This window comes from Ictidomys tridecemlineatus, chromosome 2 (assembly GCF_052094955.1).
Source record: "Ictidomys tridecemlineatus isolate mIctTri1 chromosome 2, mIctTri1.hap1, whole genome shotgun sequence".
Taxonomy (NCBI): Eukaryota; Metazoa; Chordata; class Mammalia; order Rodentia; family Sciuridae; genus Ictidomys; species Ictidomys tridecemlineatus.
The window spans coordinates 44,482,386-44,501,459 of NC_135478.1; the positions used below are offsets into that span (position 1 = coordinate 44,482,386).

Below are 19,074 nucleotides of genomic sequence, written 5' to 3' on the forward strand. Positions count from 1 at the left end.
TGACTTTGGGCTGTGTATTAGGTGATGTTAAGGAATTCTTTCTAAATTGGAATTTTGACATGGTTCACCCATTTCTTATGGATTTTATTCTGAAAAACTTTTCTACCCCTTTCTTTATCCCTTCACCATTGATTCATTGGAGAAAATGGGTAATTTATAGAATGTTGTTATTATTTTATTTATTCATTTATTTATTTACTTATATGGGGATTGAACCCAGGAGTGCTCTGTCACTGAATCATATCCCCAACCCTTTTGTTGTTGTTGTTGTTTTAATTTTGAGATGGGGTCTTGCTAAGTCGAGAGGCTGGCCTAAAACTTGCTATCACTAGGATTACAGGAGTGCACCTGATTTATAGAATGTTTTCTATCCTGGATTTGGGAATTGCTTTCTCATGATATGGTTTAGCTTTTTTCTCTATCCCATGTTTTCTGTAAACCGTTGAATAGATCTGGAGGCTTGATAAGTATCTTTCTTAATTTATTTTTTAAATTTTCATTGCTAGGAATTGAACCCAGGGCCTTGTACATGTTTGGCAAGTACTCTACCACTGAGCAACACCCCCTGCCCCTTCCTCAATTTTAACATGAAGTATTTTGAGGGGCAACACATCTGCACAGTCCTTTCCTCAAGGGAGTCTTAAATAGAGTTCCTGATACCAATTATGACTGGCATCCCCAGGTAGCAGGAGAGCAGTTTAAAGATATTCTTGCCTATTAACTGTTTGAATAACTTGAACATAAGATTAAGTCATAATATTAGTGTAAAATATTCCAGCTGTCATTGGTGATTCCTCTAGAAGTTCCTTTCTTAGTTCTAGTTCCCTAAGAATGCTTACAGAGGTAGGTATGGTTAGATCTAGTTCCCACGGTTTCTAGATGGAGAGATAATCTGAAGATTTGCTTGGCTACAGAACTTTAAGTAACTTCAAAAGTTACTTAACTGGAACATGGTTTAAAATGGTAGTAATAAATGTTAGTGGAACTCAAAAGAAAGTACTGTCTCCTTGGGGCTGAGTTGACCTACAGACTTTTCTCAGAAGAAAATCTTGGCTTGAGATTTGAATACTGAGTGATATTTTTAAACGTGGAGAAGCATGAGAGAGGATCTATTCTGTATCTGAGTTGAAAGACAAAACTCAAATATCAACAAGTTTATCCACTCATGTTGACAGCCCTTGGAACCTATCTTCTGAGACCTTCTCTTTCTTTTGTTCTTTAATTCATTTGACAAATATTTATTGAGCACCTATTATGTGGCAATCATTTTGTGGCCTGGGGATTGCGACTCATGAGGCAACCTAATTTTGGGGGAAAACATCATCGAAGAGTCAAAAGACCTTTAAAGTCCAGTTTTCCGAATTGGAAGAACAAAAAGAGTTCCTTAAGGTTCTTTTACTATTGGCATTTGTAGCTGGAAACTTTGGCATGTCTGGATGAGGTTGTAGCACACTGTCAGCTGGAGAGAAAAGACTTCTCAATTCAAATGGAAAGCAAAAAAATGATATATACGTGTGTGTGTGTGCGCGCACGCATGTGTGTGTATTCTTCTTGACTCTTTTTTGTGGGAGCACTTTATCCTTTGAGCTCTAAAACAAGCTAGAAACTCATGAAGCAATATTTGTCACCACTCTGGGCAAAGATGTAAATGAAAACAAGAATTCTTTAACTTCTAGACAGTTTGCCTTTGTTCAGATTCAAAGCTCCTCTGACACAGGTGAAGGGGAGATTGACCTGTGGTTATCCCTCTGGAAGAGGTGTGCTCATTTGCAAGAAAGAGACTGAAAATGGCATCTTGCAGAGTGGGTGGCTGAGTATAAAAGAAATTGTTAGCATTCTTGACATATTCATCCATCTTCAGCAGCAACTCAGCTCTTGATCATTTGATTCAAGTCTGATCCTTTGAATTCAATTCTATTAGCATCTGTATTAGACTCTTTTGCTCCCTTCCCCATTATTTCCATCAGCTCTCCCCCTGAACATATCCTTGAATAATCATACGAACTAAGTATGTACATTGTAGCTGCTGTGCAAACACAGCTTCAAGATAAGCCTGACTCCTCCCTCAGACTCCCCTAAGTCCTTCTTCTCCTCTTGCTCCTCTTCCTGTCACATAAAATCCAAGATGGGAAGAACTGAGGGTCAACTAGTTCTGACTGTTCACAAATGTATTCCACCTCTTCCCCTAACCAGAATCCTAGGACAGAGGGTCAGCTCATGATGTCTTGGCTTCTCTTTTATCCGCAACCTCCTGGGTATAAAATGTGATTAATGTTCCACAAGACTTGGATTGAAAAAGCCTAATCCAGTACATTCTGTTTGATCAAAACAGAGCTCAGGAAAGTTAAATGACTTTTCCATAGCTGCCAGAGTCTGTGGATGAACAGGGACTAAAACCCAAGGCGACTCTAGTCCACAGACATAGCCTTCCTAAAAGCTACCTCCCCATGTTGTGGTTTCAGCTAACCTGTGGATCTGGGGCATGCAGGGGCCACCTATTCTTGGGGCAGGTTGTAGCTGTGTGGTTCAGACCGTTGGTGTCCAGACTGGCTCAGTTCTCATGGCTATTTAGCTATGTGATTCTGCACAAGTTACTTATCCTCTTTTGAGGCTCTCTGCTCTCATCTATGAAACAGGGGAATGACCCTCTTCAGCAGGTTGTGAGTATTCCCTAAGTTAATGCATGTCATGTGCTTGTTATTAGGTCTGGCATAGAGCAAGTGACACCAAACATTATTTTCTACCTTTTCAGCACTCTTGGATGGGAAGTTCCCAACCCATAGTGTTTTTATTGTTGTTGTCCCATATAAAGTTAACTCAAATCTGTCTGTATTACTCAGTATTATTTTATATCTTTATTTTATTATGTGGTACTGAGGATTGAACCCAGTGCTGGGGAAGCGCTAGGGAAGCGCTCTGTCACTGAGCTACAACTCCAGCCCAGTGTTTTTTGTTTTTTGCTTATTTTAAGAATCAGATATGAGGGCTTGGGATGTGGCTCAAGTGGTAGCACTCTCACCTGGCATGCATGGGGCGCTGGGTTTGATCCTCAACACCACATAAAATAAAAAATAAAGACATTGTATCCACCTAAAACTAAAAAATAAATATTAAAAAGAATCTGATATGAAATTTTTGCTTGGAGGATGTGGCAGATAGTTCATCTTCTCTTAGAAATTATTTGAATCTCTGAGTTTCAGAGTGTCCATTTGACTGGCTCTTTGGTTCTTGGGCTTTGAAGTGATCCTCTCCTCCTCCAGACTTACCTCTCATCTATGTTTGGGACCATAATAAACCAAGCTACTGTTTATAGAGTTGCTATTATATGTCAGCTCCTTTACCAGCCTTTTCTCTAATCTCCCCCTCTCCACTTTTGAAGTAGGTGTTGTTGTATTCTAATTGCAGGTGAGGAAACTGAGTCTCCAAGAGATTGAGTAACTTGCTTGATTTTTGAAGAAATTTTGGTGGATGATGATGAAAGAACACATTTGTGTATAGTACCATTGTCTCCATGTAAGATCACATCCAGGGAGATCCTAGTGCTTTGGGTTGACAACTGACAGTGACTTAAGTAAACATTCAACCTTCTGATTGACAGACTGGGGAAACTAGTGAGCAAAGAAATCCTGGGACTTGACCAAAAATTAGAGTGGGAATGCAGGACCAAGATTTGAGCCCATGGGTCCTGATTGTTATTCAGTGTTTTGTTTTGGTTTTTTTTTTGGGGGGGGGGTTCTTTTTTGTTTTTTCATTCATATCATGAATGTTTGAATCCTTGACCCTTGGCATCACAGGCTGTAGGGTCAGGTCATCTTGCTTTGTCAGTGACCTACACATTATTAATGTTCCATTTCAAAATTGGAACTTCAGGTTCTGGAAGCAAAATACTAGCATTTGAACCCCAGATTTGCTACTTACAGCTTTGTGACTTTGGGTAAGTTGTTTAACTTCCGCAGTGCCTCAGTTTCTCCCACTATGAAAATTCTCATCTCGCAGGATTTATTATCTTCGGGATTGATGAAAAGGGTTGCATGAAATACTTCATGTAAAGTCAGAGAACAGTGCCCAGCCAAGATCAGCATCATTTATTGTGCTTTTATCACTTGCCAGGCATATTTTTACACATATTTTGGACACAGCCCTGAAGAAGAGAGTTGTGATTCTTACCCTTGCAGAGCTTATAGTTTAGTGGGAGAAACAAATATCAAACAAGAAGGCAGCTAATGACTTAATGAGCCATTCTAGTTTTGTTTGTTATTTACAGGGCACTACTTAGAAGTTGCTACATTGTATCTTTTCCTCAGTTCTGACTTTTATAACAGGCAACATCAATGTCAATATTTTATGTCAGGGGGCTGGGGATGTGGCTCAAGCGGTAGCGCGCTCGCCTGGCATGCGTGCGACCCGGGTTCGATCCTCAGCACCACATACCAACAAAGATGTTGTGTCCGCCGAGAACTAAGAAATAAATATTAAAAATTCTCTCTCTCTCTCTCTCTCTCTCTCTCTCTCTCTCTCTCTCTCTCTCTCTCTCCTCTCTCACTCTATCTTTAAAAAAAAAAAATATTTTATGTCAGAAGTTCAACTAGGGGATTGCACAGAGCCCTCAGCCTTGAGAAGCCTGTGCTGCTCAGTATCTCATACCAGCAGCCAGCTCTGTGTTACTTCTAGAATACAACTAACCATGGTCTTGCCCCTTGCCTTCTTCAGGCAGCGCGCCCCTGCAAGGCAGGAAGTTATGACTGGATAGAATTCACAGGGCAGCGAGTAGGTCCACAGAAGGAACATTGAGCTGTCATAGTCATAACAGGCCTGTGGGAAGAAGACAGAAGGAACCAAATGTTGTTGGACAGATAACACAGACACTGCATAACCAAGTACCTATTTTTAAGTGACCGTGGTGTATTTTCAGTCAGCTCCCTCTCATTTGTAGTCTATCTACAAATTTTCTCTTATTGTCTTTTCCCATTGTAGATCTTCCCTCTGTTAAACCCTCTTATTTGCCTTTGCATTTGATATTAAAGGAATCTGTATGTATATGCATTCTCTGACAAATGAAGTCATTAAGCTTAATTTTCTGATGACCCATATGAAATATTACTGTACTAAACTAACCCATACTCCATGCTGCCTTTTTAACAAAGGTACTTTCATCAATATGGGATATTATAATTTTTCTATGAAGACTTTTTCTGGAATAAAATAGAATTAAATCAGGACAATACTTCTTACATACTTTTTGGTCTTTGCTATTTTATAGAATCAGAAACATAATTCAAACATAATTGAAATCACCGTATTTTACAGCTCAAGAAACTACGCCTTAGAGGTCTCTTGACTTGCTTTGGGCAGCTTTAATGGTAGAGCCATGATTGAAACCCATATTTTCCAATTCTGGTCAGTTTGCCTTCACTGTGCCTCCTTCTTTGATATTCCCAACAGTCAAGTCAGTATTTGAAATCATGGAATTAAATTTAAAAATTATCCCCTTTGAGGAAAAAGCTATACTCACACATTGCTGGTGGGACTGCAAATTTGTGCAACCACTTTGGAAAGCAGTATGGAGATTCCTCAGAAAATTTGGAAACCACCATTTGACCCAGATATCCCACTCCTCAGTCTATATCCAAAGGACTTAAAATCAATATACCATAGTGACTCAGCCACATCAATGTTTATAGCAGTTCAATGCACAATAGTTAAACTGTGGAAATAACCTAAATGCCCATCAATAGATGAATGGATAAAGAAACTGTGGTATATATACACAATGGAATATTACTCAGTATTCAAAGAGAACAAAATTATGGTATTTGCAGGTAAATGGATGGAGTTGGAGAATATCATGCTAAGCAAAGTAAGCCAATCCCCAAAAACCAAAGGCCAAATGGTTTATCTGATCAGTGGATGCTGATCCATAATGGGGGGGGGCATGCGAAGAATGAAGGAACTTCGGATTGGGCAAAGGGAAGGGTTGAGAGAGAAGGGGGCATGGCGCAAGATAGATGGTGGAGTGAGACAGACATCATTACCCTATGTACATATGTGATTGCATGAATGGCTCAACTCTGTATCATGTACAACCAGAGAATTGAAATGTTGTGCTCTATTTGGGTTCAATAAATTTAAATGCATTCTACTATCACGTATAACTAAGTAGAATAAATAAAATAGCAATAATAATAATAATGAAAATTATCCCCTTTGAAAGCAAAGATAGTGGACAAGGTCCCCCAATCCCATCTTTTCTCCTCTAATTCATTGATGAAAGGGGAGTAGGATGATTCGTTTATCAGAAAGGTTAATAACAATATGGGTTATATGTCAACTATATGCCTAGGATGCTGAAATGTATATTATCTCATTAAATTATCCACATTTTTATCTTATCAAAGCCTTTAAGACTCACATATCCCCATTTTGCAGATGATTAAACTAAGGTTTGACATCACTAAGTAAATTGTTCAAAGTCATATGATTAGCAAGTGAAAACTTGATATTTTTGAATTCACATTTTTTTGTTCAAGAGCTTTATTCTACTTTATTCTCTCAGAAAATGAAGCACAGTCTGTTGGATATTCCACAAAGAAAGTTTTGAGATAGGGCCAGGGTAGGAAGAAAATATCCTAGTCTTAAAAAATTAAGGTCACAAGGCAATACATTTACAATTATTTTTCAGTTTATTGGAGCAGTCTGCATTTTTTCCTTAACTTTGTGACTTCTTAACTTAGGCTTCCCCATTACAAGTTCCTCTAGGAAGTGAGAATTAATTTTGGGAAACAAAACCTCAATTATTCCTGCTTCCAGCTGGAACAAGTACTTGGCCTCCCCAGGACAGGTTGGGGAGGAAATTGGCATCCCTCTGCTTGAGCTTGTAATCTGGAGAAGTGACTGAATCTAGGAATGATGCCAGGTGGGGTGAGGGCAAGGGAAGGAGGAAAGGGATGTGGTATATGCAGGAAACGTGATGGCACCTCATTTCACAGAGGCATGAGGCAAGTGTTAAGCAAAGAATATGAGCTATTGTTGTGGCATTTTTTTTTTAAGTGGGTGGGTTGTTTTTATAAAGTTTTATGAACAGGAAACTGAAGCAAAATGCTGATCCTTTTGATTTTGCCTGCATCGTTTCTGGATTTGCTTTTGAATTTTGATGACAGGCACTTCCTTTAACGCTTCTGGGGGTAGAGTGTAACAAGACACCCCAACTGCATTTCATAACAGCAGAATCCAAATGAAGACTTGTAGTTTCATATCTTTTTGATAACACCACTATGAGACAGAATTAGATCCCTCTCCAACCAGGGGACAACGATAGTTCTTTGAATAAATGAAGCAATCTGCCCACTGTCTTCTCTTTTAAAGCATTCTTAAAAAAAAAAATGTGCCTAACATACCAAAAACATGCATTAAAGTGTGTCGTGCTGTGGCAAAGAAAATATAGATCCTCCTCTCTTCCTCCTTATAAAATCCAGCCTCCCCAGAGATTGTTTCCCCTGGAAAATGATTTCATCTTCAAGTACGTGGTCCTATCTGTTGTGCGTTGTGAATGCACTAAGCTAACATTTGAGGCATCTGGCTGCCAACTTTGGAGATGTTAAGAGCCTGTTTTGTTCCTGCAGGGCATTTATTCATTGCCTACCTTGTAAAAGTTGTGTCTTACTGCATTTTCCTGGCACCAGAGCAATCCTTGTACCTACTATTGCATTTGGTGTTTCTGAGGCTGTAGGCAACACAGAGTTATTAAAGTTCAAGGAAGAAGCCACGTGATATGGGGTTTACAATTTTAATTCTCTCTTCTCTCCTTGCCTCCCTTCCTCCTACTCACTGACAGATGAGTTTGGTTCACCATGTACTGTCTCTAAGCCAGAATGAGCTCTTCAGGCACTCTTATAAGCCTCAGAGGCAGAGCATGGTCCTCCCCTGGTGTAGCAGTTCCCAGAGAAATTTTCTTCTTCCTCTGACTTCCTTGGATAAAAATGTCAAGTCCTGGGGCAGATAAGGTGGCCCAATACTGGAGGCCCAGCCACTCTGGAGGCTAAGGCAGAAAGATCACTTGAGCCCAGCCTCAGCAACATAACTCCTAAAAAAAAAAAAAATAGAAATTTGAACCAGAACTTCAGATTAATGTCATGTGTAATCTTGCACAAACACTGGGTGAAATTCCCCCTACAAGGTCTGTCTCTCAGGGTCCAACTCAAGAGAACGAAGTTTCAATATGAATAGCACTAGGTATGAGCATGAGAAATTGAAAAGGGGAAAAAATAATGTGTATGTATGTAAAGTTGAACCTGAAATCAAAAACCTTGAGAAGAAAGGGGAAGAAAGCACCTGATGGAGTTGGAGGGAAGAGGGAGATGAGCATGTTGCAGGACATCTTTGAAAATAAATGATTTGTTGTCCCTTGGCCTTAGTCTTCCTGGCAAGTCCCCCTTGTTCAAGGAATGGGCATCAATTGCTGGGTTTGTGTAGAAGGCTGAGGGACTGAAAGCTCTCATGATATCAGAGAGGGCCCTCACAGCCTTATACTGCAGGATTTCTCTCAAAGTGTTTTTTGTGAGTTTTGGATCCTTCTAGATGCTAACAGTTAAGGATAACTGTCTACCTTTCAAAATTTATGACAGCTCACTTATGACTTCTTGATCCCATCTTGGAAACTTCAAGCATGCTATGTTCCTTCTTGTAAAAAAAGTCTTCTGCAGATTTCTGTCCTCTATAACATATTCTCTGATTTACTCCATTTCAATTTTTTAAATATTTTTTTAGTTGTAGATGGATGCAGTACTTTTATTTTATTTATTTACTTTTATGTGGTGCTGAGGGTCGAACCCAGTGCCTTACACATGCTAGGCAAGCACTGTACCAGTGAGCTACAACCCCACTCTCTCCATTTTAATCTAATATTTGTTTCAACAAATAACTATGTGATAAGCAAGTTAGATAAGGTAAGGTCCATTTCCCCTGGTAGCTTGCAGTCAGGCTATGAGTGGAAACAGACAAATCAACTGATAAGGGTGGGATGAGATTGGTGAAAGAGAAGTACTTGGCACAGTGGAGATTCAAAGCAAGGGTTGCCCTTGCCTGGGGGTCACCAGCAACCTTGGCTGAAAGGAATCAGCGACAAAGCCTTTGGGTGGTTGTGCTTGTTGCACCAGAATTGAAGAACCAATGATAGTGTAGTCATCAGAGTTGGGAAGCCAGCCAGCCACTGGTGCTTCTGTTTAGCCTTTTCTTGCCAATTCTTTTGATTCAGAGAGAATTGTGGACCCCTGAGAGAACCCTGTATGCTGGGCTTGGTTTTAGATGGGAGAGGGGGAAAACATCAAACAAAGAAAAGCTCTTTTAACTCAATTCCCACTAAACCAAAGCTCTCGATTAGCCCACCTGCTCTAGCCCCTCTGTAAAACACACCTGAGTCTCACAAAACCAGAGCACTTTAGCTGATGGGCTGCTGCTCAGAAGCACACAGCAGCCGACTTCTGCTCCCACCAGCTAAGACACACACTTGCCAGGAGTCCCCAGGCCTGTTTCTGATTGTTTGACTGTTCTGTAATTAAGGTCCTCTACACCAACACCCTCCACCTTACCCTAGGCCCTAGGACTTTTTTTTCAGGTAAATATCTCCAGCCAACTGCCCTCCTTTCATTCTCTACTGCTCATTTTTTAAAGACTTAAATGCAGCTATGCCCCCTGGTTATGAAGATAAGCATGTTTTTAATTGGAGCTGTGGACTCCAGATTGTAAATCTAGGCCCAAATGCCAGAACACATCTCCAGGTATGTGGCTTAGTTGGCAGTTTACTCAGAGTATGGACTTGGTTATTTATTTTTCATGTACCCATGTTTACAGCATGTGGCCTGGCACACCATGGTTCCTCAGCACATACTGGTTTGGAGGAACAAATAAGATAAAGAGTTCCCTATGCACATTCTAGATTTTGATGCTACAGCCACTAGACTTAATTTCCCCTGGGCACCTCTGGCCTGAAGATCCATGGTGACAGCATTTATGAGAAGGAACACTTTAGGTTCTAATTTTTCCATGTAATGCCTAGTACATAAAAAGCCCACATAAATGCATGAATTAGCTATAGTCTGAGAAGAATTTTTTAAAAATCCTGGAAAATAGCAAAGTTGTTGAATTCTTAGCCCAAAGTAGGAAACACTTGCAAACAAATGGAGACTCTCCATAAGGTTAAAGCCTCACTAGTGCTATACAGAAACTGTTCTAAGGGCTAGCTTATTTCTTTTTTCTTTTTTCTCTTTCCACATTTTTTATTGGTGCATTTTAATTGTACATAATGATGCAATTTGTCATTATATATTCGTATGTGTGTACAATATAGCAATATAATTTGGCCAATATCACACCCCAGCATTTACCCCTCCCTCCCCAGATCCTACCCCATGGTCCCTTTCCCCTAGTGATCTCCCTTTGATTTTCATGAGATCCCATCCCCCAACCTTTCTTTTCCTTTTTCCTCTCTAGTTTCCACATATGAGAGAAAAATTTGAACCTTGATCTTCTGATTTTGGCTTATTTCAGTTAAGATGATGGTCTCTAGTTTCATCCATTTTCCTGCAAATGACATAATTTCATTTTTCTTTATAGCTGAATAAAATTCCATCATGTGTATATACCACATTTTCTTTATCCATTCACCCATTGATGGACAGCAAGGCTGGTTCTACAGTTTGGTTATTATGAGTTGTGCTACTATAAACATGGGTATGCATGTATCATTGTAGTATGGCTTTAATTCTTTAGGATAAATACTGAGGAGTGGTATAGCTTCCTCTTTTGAGGAAGCTCCATATTTATTTCCATAGTGATTGTACTAATTTAAAATCCTACCAACAGTGGAAAAGTGTTCCTTTCTCTCTACATACTTTCAGTATTTATTATTTTTTAAAGCCTGTTTTTTCTTTCCTTTTTTTAAAATTGTAGATAGACACAAATATCTATATTTATTTTTGTGTGGTACTGAGGCTCAAACCCAGTGCCTCACACACGCTAGGCAAATGCTGTACCACTGAGCCCAGCCCTATTATTTGTATTCTTGATGACTGCCATTCTGACTGGTGTGAGATGAAATCTCAGTGTAGTTTTGATTGGCATTTCCCTAATTGCTATTGATATTGGACACTTTTTCATGTTTGTTGGCCCTTTGTATTTCTTATTTTGAGAAGTGACTGTTTACTTCATTTTCCCATTTATTAATTGGATTATTTTATTTTTTTGGTGTTAAGTTTTGGAAATTCTTTGTATATTCTATATATTAATCCTCTGTCAGAAGAGTAGCTAACAAATATTTTTCTCCTATTCTATTGGTTCTCTCTTCACGTTCCTAATTGTTTTCTTTGCTGTGCAGTAGCTTTTTAAATTTGATACCATCCCATTTATTAACTCTTGGTGTTATTTCCTGAGCTTTAGGGGTCCTGACTGGCTTTTTTCTATGAGTAAATTAAGCCTACTTGGTAGTCATCCATTCAAATTGGAAAAGTTCAAGATTCTTATTGTAAAATTGGTTTTTGATCACACCTTTTATGAAGACAGAAATACTTTTAAGAAGACAATTAAACTCTTTGGGGTTCTTACTTAATTACTGGGTTTGCATTTCTGCCCCCTAAACAGTAAAATATGATAGCAGAAAAACAGTAGAATATGGGTATCATGGGAAAGAACAAAATTAGAAAATTTTCTTTGCCGTCTCCTGGTTACCCTTAATTATATCTCATTGAAACTAAGTCTCACTGGTCTTTTGCAGTTGTTTTTTTTTTATTTGAAGCAGTTTAAGAAAAATTTCTGTTTCCTCACCCTCTTGTTCCTACTTTCCTTTTTGTTTTCTTGTCCTGTTTGTGTTTTATGGGACCTGTTATTTGGTTAAGGGTCAGGCTTGGGCATCAGGGAAGATTTTGAGGTATGACTGTGGTCTGGGGCTTCTTAGCACTCCAGCATTTCTTTGCTCTATTTAGCCTAAACTATCATATGACACTAATAAATGATCAGGTCTGAAATAAAAAGATTCTTGAAGTAAAAAACCAACAGATTCTCTTGGCTCCAATGCCATTTTTCAGTTCTACTCTCTCTAATGAAGTTTCTCAAGTAGCATTGTTGGAATTTTGGACCTGTTCATTTTCTGTGTGTGTGGTGGGAGACTGTCCTGTGTGTTAAGTCTACTTGCATCCCTGGCCTGTACCCAGTAGATGCAGTGGTCCCCTGGTGCCTACCAGTGACAATAAAAAATGTATCCAGATATTAATAGGAGCTAAAGATATAGCTCAGTGGTATAAAGATATAGCTCAGCGTGCCTGCCTAGCATGCATGAGGCCCTGGATTTAATCCCCAGTACTACCAAAAAAATAAAATAAATAAAACCAAAAATTATATACACATACATACACACACATATCCAGATATTGCCAAATGTACCCTGAAGAACAGAGTCACCCCTGGTTGAGAATCCATGCTGTAATGAACAAGAGGGTAGGAAATGTACCTGATCACCGACAATATAATATTTATATATAATTTTTTTATAACTTTTTATTTTGGCATTGCAACTAATAATCCAAAGAATTAGGTTAAGCTGGTGGAAGAGAAAGATTTTATCCCATAACTGTTTTTTTTAAGACTTGTTTCAGAAAATGAGCTTTTAAAAAAAATGCAAGAATTAAATCTTCTAGTTGTAGAGTATCCAATAAAATATTTTTATAACTCTAACCTGAAGCCAGTGGTCACATCCTCAGGCAGGGAAAGTGTTATAATAGTATGTGATTTGGATATTATCAGTACACCATTTGTGCCACGTTTACCTAACAGTAAGTCATAGTCCTGATCTCTCCAAATTCCTGCCAAAACAACTTCAGGTTTTTTGACCCCTCCTCATCAATACTGAAGTTGCAGAGGGAAGAGGGAGCTTGATCATTAACTAGGAATGTTACCCAAATGGAAGTGAAGGGGAGAGGGGTTGAAACACATATGTGCCCAACATGTACCTACATGCCTACGCCAAATTAACAGGAAGAAGAGATGACTTCAGATGCCAAGGAAGCAAATGGAGGTATACATGTTTGAAAGCTGGGCCTTGGGGATCTGCTAATGTCACTTGAACTTCTGCAGACACAAACCTCATTGCAGAGGTTACAGCTGAAAGGCCATGTTTTAAAATGGACAATATTCCTTGAGCAGGTATGTATTAAACATCTGTCTGCCAGGCGCAGTGGTGCACACCTGTAATCCCAGCGGCTCAGGACTCTGAGGAGAATCATAAGTTCAAAGCCAGCCTCAGCAATGGCGAGGCGCTAAGCAACTCAGTGAGACCCTATCTCTAAACAAAATACAAAATAGGGCTGGGGATGTGGCTCATTGGTTAAGTACCCCTGATTTCAATCCCCAGTACCAAATAACAAAAACAAAAAGCATCAACCACAACACCTGCCTGGCATGGAGGTTCAGGAATGGTGAGAAGAGGATGGGAGAAAGAGCGAACTAAACATCTGACGGGTAGTAAGTACTTGGTATATATTTGGTGAATGAATGAGAAAACAGACTTTAAGAAAAAAAAGGAGCCCCCCCCCCGCCCTGATATTAATTAAAAATAACACTATAGGGCAGAGCACCATTCTGCTGGCTGAGATTATCACGGCCACTTTAGCTTCTGAAGTTTTAGCCTCATACTGGGCCTGTTCTGCTCACGGTCACAGTGCTTGGCTTTGAGGAATCAGTAGATGGTCTCCTTGCCATGCCTGCTCATATGCTAATCAAAAAGGAGCTAATCCCAAGAAGTGGGCTTGTGTGAGGCGGCCTACCACTCCACTAGCAGCACAAATGACCTCCACCTGGAACTGGCAAGCCCATGGCCCTGTGCTTGGCACCACTCCTGCAAATGCAGAACAACCTTCTTTATTCCAGTCTCCAGGCTTCTGGCTCCTAAGGAACACTGCCTGGCTGTGAAGCGTCTTATAAGATTATAATTGGTTGCGCCAAAGGCGAGTTCTGAAAAGCACTTTGTGCTGTTGCTTTCAGTGAAACTGCCTGTTAGGGCAGTGTTGTTCCTAGGCCTGTAAACACATACAGACACAAGCAGGATAGGGAACCCTGAGCTGCTGGGGCTGCTTGTCTGGGTGGCACGATAGGCTGGACTAGCTTCTTTCAACTATGACACTAACCTTGGGCATGTGCCTGGGATTCCTTCTATAGGGCAGCCTGTTTTCTGACAGTCTTTGGTTATGCACATCCCTGGTTAGAGTCCAAGGCAGATTGCCCAAACCCCAAATCAGCTAATAGTGGAGCAGCACATCCCACAGGGTAGAGGTCTGGGCACAAGGTAAAAATCGCATAGGGTCAAAAGTACCCTTAAAATTCTTTAAATGTCTCAAGGATCACATACAGGGCTTGTGTGGATCCAAATTGCCTGTTTGGGTTTATAGGCTCCATTGTACCAAAAATGTATGTCCTTAAACACCAGAATCCTATATAGGGATGAGGTATTCAGGTTTTGAGAAGCTGGGAAGAATCGGACCACCCAAGGGTCCCCTTCTTTCCTTTCATATTCATTTTGAAACTTATGCCTTTTTGTAGCACTATTTAAATTATTATGGACCATTAGCAATCTCCCTGCCTAGATGCAAGATGCACAGGGGAAAAGACATAAATTTGGTGTACATATATTGAGTCACTGTATATATTCACTGGTTTTCATGGTTCCATTTTTTTGTGGGGGGGGGTGTCTTTTTTTATGGAACTAAGGATGGAGTCCAGAGCTTAGTGTGTACAAGGCAAGTGCTTTGCCACTGAGCTATATCCCAGTCCTACAATATCTTGTTTTGTTTTGTGCTGCTGAGATCAATTCCATTATCTCTGGAGGAGCCCCAACACCACCCCAAAAATGTGTTTGGCAGCTTTCTTGCAATCAGTATGAAAATTCTTTTCGTGGCAATAATTGTTTTAAACTTGATGTTAAAGCCCCTCTCTCCACCATTTCTTGGGTCAATCTATGATTATTCTGGACTAATGGCTTGTCACATTCTCTGCTCAGTCCTGAGGATCACCACAGTGAGTAGCCCAGTTTCAGGGTTATGAGAATTTACCAGGATGATTCTTTTCTTCACTAAGTACTTTAAGTACATTTGCTAGCTGGAGAACAAGGCCCAGCAAGCTCTACCGGGAATCAGTTGTTAAAGGCCAGAGTCTTCTAGTTGAGATAGTAGGTCTGTGAGGCCAAGAGCAGGGAAAGGAGGAGAATAAGGAGTGGCTCTGGGTACTTTTGCTTAGATCCTGAGTGACCAGGCAAGCCTCCCAGCCTGGCTTTGGCTGCACAGTTAATCAGAGGGTGCTTTGGTTGGGTGTCCTTGGAGATGGTCTTCCTGTTCTGTTCCCCATCTCCTGCATGATGCTCAATTCTTGGTAAAGTGTGTGGGATGGGATGGAGGTGCACTTGTGTGAGCTTACCCTCAGCACAGCTCAGGCTAAAAGGATTAGGCTATGTTCTGGAGTATCAATAGGAATTCCCATTGGTTCTGAGGTGTTCATTCTCACTGCACATCTTCTTTAGCCACTTTCCTCCCTTTATCTTGTGCATTCAAGGGGGGAAAAAAACCTCAGGCACTCTCTTCAATCTCAGTTGACACCCATTCATTCAGGAGCCCCCTTTACATGTGTGGCAATAGCAGACTGCTAATTGGTTCAGATCCTTCTTGCTTCCAAAGGCAGTTTGTGGAAGCCGGGCAAAGGCAATGGGTGGATTTAGTGCCTGGGCATGGATTTGATACTTGGAATCAAAGAGCTATGTATTGTGAGGTTTCCTGCCTGGAAAGTAGAAAGTGCTGAGCTCCATCCTCTGTTGGACTCAGAAAACATGAAATAGGGATGTATGTCTCCATTCCCAGTACCTATCCCACACCCAAGAAGTAAAAACAAGAGTCACTGTCTCCCCAAACCAACACCTAATGTAGCCACGACTTTCATATGAAGGAAGAAAAGAGTCAACATTACAGCCTATAAAATAATTTTGGCGATAATAATTTTAATATTTTTAAATTAATTTTTAATTTGCTAAGTGATACATGAGTACATTTTTCTTATAAACTTTTTTTTTTTTTGGTACTGGGGATTGAATCCAGGGGTGCTTAACCATTGAGCTACATGTTACATCCCCAGCCCTTTTTATTTTTTATTTGAGACTGGGTCTTGCTAAGCTGCTTAGGGCCTCACTAAATTGCTGAGGCTGGCTTTGAACTCATGATTCTCCTGCCTCCTGAGCCACCATGAGATTATAGGTGTGAACCACCAAACCCAGCCCTGTAAACATTTTTTTTTAATGTAGCCATAAATCCCCTATGTCCACTAGCTTTAATCTCTTTATTCCAGGTCCCTCCCTCCATCCACAGGGAATAGAAAAAGATTTGCTGTGGATTCTTCCAGACAGTATTCAATACTATTTACCTACAAATATATCTCTGTGAAAAATATATGGTATTCTTTTGTAGATGTGTTTTTAACACAGATGGTACTATACTGTGCTGTAATCTTGATTGTCTTTCAACTGAGCCCAATATTTGGAGATCTTACCATGCCATACCCATAGTTCCATCTCCTTTTTTGACTGCTGCTATGAGAGGTATTCCATAATAAAGAAAGTTTACTTAAGCTCTCCATATTTATATATTACCATTGTTGCAAGTTTGTTTCTTACTGCTCCAGACAGGGCTGCAGTAAAGGACTTCATAATTGCTCCTTGGGCATTTACAATGTTATGATTTCTCAAAAAAAGGGTCCAAAAAAGGCATGGCAAGGCAAGGTCACTGCTGCACAGCTTTGGACTGGAAACAGACTTTTGTCAGATTGCTCTTCTGAATGGCAGGCAGCCTCTTTACCCTTCTGGTCATATTTTAGAGTGGATGGGGGAAAGGGCTCCAAGAGACTCTCCAAGGGTGGTGAAATGTTTTGTATCTTGATTGTGGAGGTGGTTACAAGGGTATTTACATTTGTCAGAACTCAGCAAATTGCACACTTAAAACAGGTGCATTTTACAGTTTGTACTGTTTTTATTCCAGTGATGTTTAAGGGGGTGGGGCGGTGGCACAAACCTCTAACACCAAGCAAGTCAGGAGGCTGAGGCAGGAAGATGGCAAGTTCAAGGTCATCCTGGGCAATTTAGACCCTGTCTTAAAAGTAAAACCTAGGGATGTAGCTTAGTGGTGCAGCGCCCCTGGGTTCAATTCCCAATACTGTGAAGGGAGGGAGGGTGCTGGGAGACCGGCCTGGAAAAAAGGCAAGACAGAAAACCACCTTTTTTAAAATGTGGGCTTTTAAAACGGTCGCTCCCCACCCCTAAAGGCCTCTTCCTACTACCCTGCCTCCTTTCTACCCGCTCCCTCCTCCTCACCGAGAGTGCCAGGGAGCACAAGTGGAGCTGTCACTGGGTCGAGCGACCCTGCTGTTGCGTCGTCTTACTGGGGCAGGAGAAAGAGATCCCTTCCCGCCCTGGACGGCCCCTAGCATCTCACCTGCTTAGGGTGTGGGCAGAGCAGCACCCGGGCTCCAGGAAGCGTGGGGTCGGAGCCGGCATTGCCCCGCCTGCGCTGGGCGTGTCCGCTGCGGCTCCGTCCCACTTTCAGCAGGAGAGCAGGATCAGTCCCGCCAGGCTAGCAGCCGGCTGTTGGTCTCTGCGTAGCCGCTCCCACCCGGCACCGTGGAGCTGGGGCCCCCTTTCGCCTGGGAGTTTTATGGTCGCCTCGGGTCAGCAGTGACATCCCAAAGGGCAGGCCCGGCAGCCGCCATGGTGGCCAAGGATTACCCCTTCTACCTCACTGTCAAGAGAGCGAACTGCAACCTGGAGGTGCCCCCGGCCAGCGGTCTGGCCAAGGACGCCGAGGTAGGGCGCGCTCCACCTGGACCTCTTGGACTCCATCTGCCTGCCTTTCTCCCTCCTCCTCTCTCACTGTCTTGGCACCCTCCCTCTGCCCGTCTTTCTTCCCATCTCACACTGTCGCTCGCTTTCTCTCTCTCACACGCTCTGTCCGAGTCTCTCTATGGCCATCTCTTACAGTTTCCTTTCTACCCCTTCTCTGTGAGTCAAGCATGAGCTGCCTCCTCTGCCCCAGTCCCTCTCCCTGCCTTTTGCTCTGGCCTCTCTTGCTGGAGCATTAACTGCAGGGCTCTGGGGATTATGATCTTCTTTGTAGACCTGGCCAATGGACTTTTCTCCAACTGCATCAGAAGACAGATGTCAGGGAAGAGCTATCCAATAACCGGGTGTTTCCTTTTGACAGGGTTGGGAGAGCAGAAGAAGGTTCTTAGGATCTCCCCTACATCTCACCTGTCAGACTTGGCCTTGCAGCTTTTGGCAGCAAAGATAGGACACAGTGCTTCTATTTGTCACCTTTGGCCAGAAGGGGGTCATTTATCTAAGGGTCTGGAGCTAAAAGACTACTTTGACTCCTCACATGGATCTTGAAAATGAATTAAACTCCTTCTGTTGATAAAAAGCTGCCTTGGAGGACTGAAAACATTTCCCTTTCTGGAATTTTCCTGTGCCTTGGGGGTAATGAGTGGGAGTCCTAGGGCTTGTATTTAGTCGTCCTCTTCCTCCCATGTGCTATTTCTCTGGCAAATGGCTTACTGGCCTTAAAAGTTGGGCTCAGCTGGAGGACAAAACAGTCCTAACTTTTGAAAGGGCCTTAAGGAAAACAATTGCTTTCATTAGACCACAGCTTTGCTGTGGCCCAAGCTATGCTGGAGCCATAGGACCCAACACACACTCTGTGGTTTCTATTTCCACTCTCCCCGACCTCACTCTGAGAATACAACCATTGCAAAGGTCAGGTGGGGGAGACTGAAGGCAGGTGTGCCGTGGCCCTATCACAGCCTTCTTGGAGTTCCACATCACCCACTACTGCTCAGTGTGTGCACTTTTCTTGCTGAATTATGTGTATTTGGAAGAGTGGCATCAAAGATTCATTGACTTTATCAGGATCTGCTTCAGGCTGGCAAGGTTCCCAATAGTCTCTGGTTGCATTCAGCTTTCAGTAGACTGAGAGCAAAATTAACTTCTCTTTTTTGCCCCCACTCCAC

At 41.5% G+C, this 19,074-nt stretch overlaps 1 protein-coding gene and 1 long non-coding RNA gene across 7 annotated transcripts in view; one reads left to right on the forward strand and one right to left on the reverse strand.

Moving 5' to 3' along the window:
• Arhgef3 (Rho guanine nucleotide exchange factor 3) overlaps positions 1-19,074 on the forward strand; it is a 311,883-nt gene that overhangs the window by 225,741 nt on the left and 67,068 nt on the right. The window contains exon 1 of one of the 6 annotated variants that reach the window (XM_078038368.1): positions 17,605-17,875. The exons of 4 other annotated variants lie outside the window; for them this stretch is intronic. In XM_078038368.1, coding sequence (XP_077894494.1) covers positions 17,780-17,875 — 96 coding nt within the window. In that variant the 5' untranslated portion in view covers positions 17,605-17,779. Of the gene's footprint in view, positions 1-17,604; positions 17,876-19,074 lie in introns of those variants that run through there. One more of the 6 variants, XM_005317226.5, reaches the window with a different exon arrangement.
• LOC144375066 (uncharacterized) lies at positions 6,660-17,650 on the reverse strand. Its single transcript, XR_013434453.1, has 2 exons — positions 17,508-17,650; positions 6,660-8,080 (listed from the first exon to the last, which is right to left on the reverse strand). It is a non-coding gene; the product is annotated as an uncharacterized LOC144375066 (long non-coding RNA).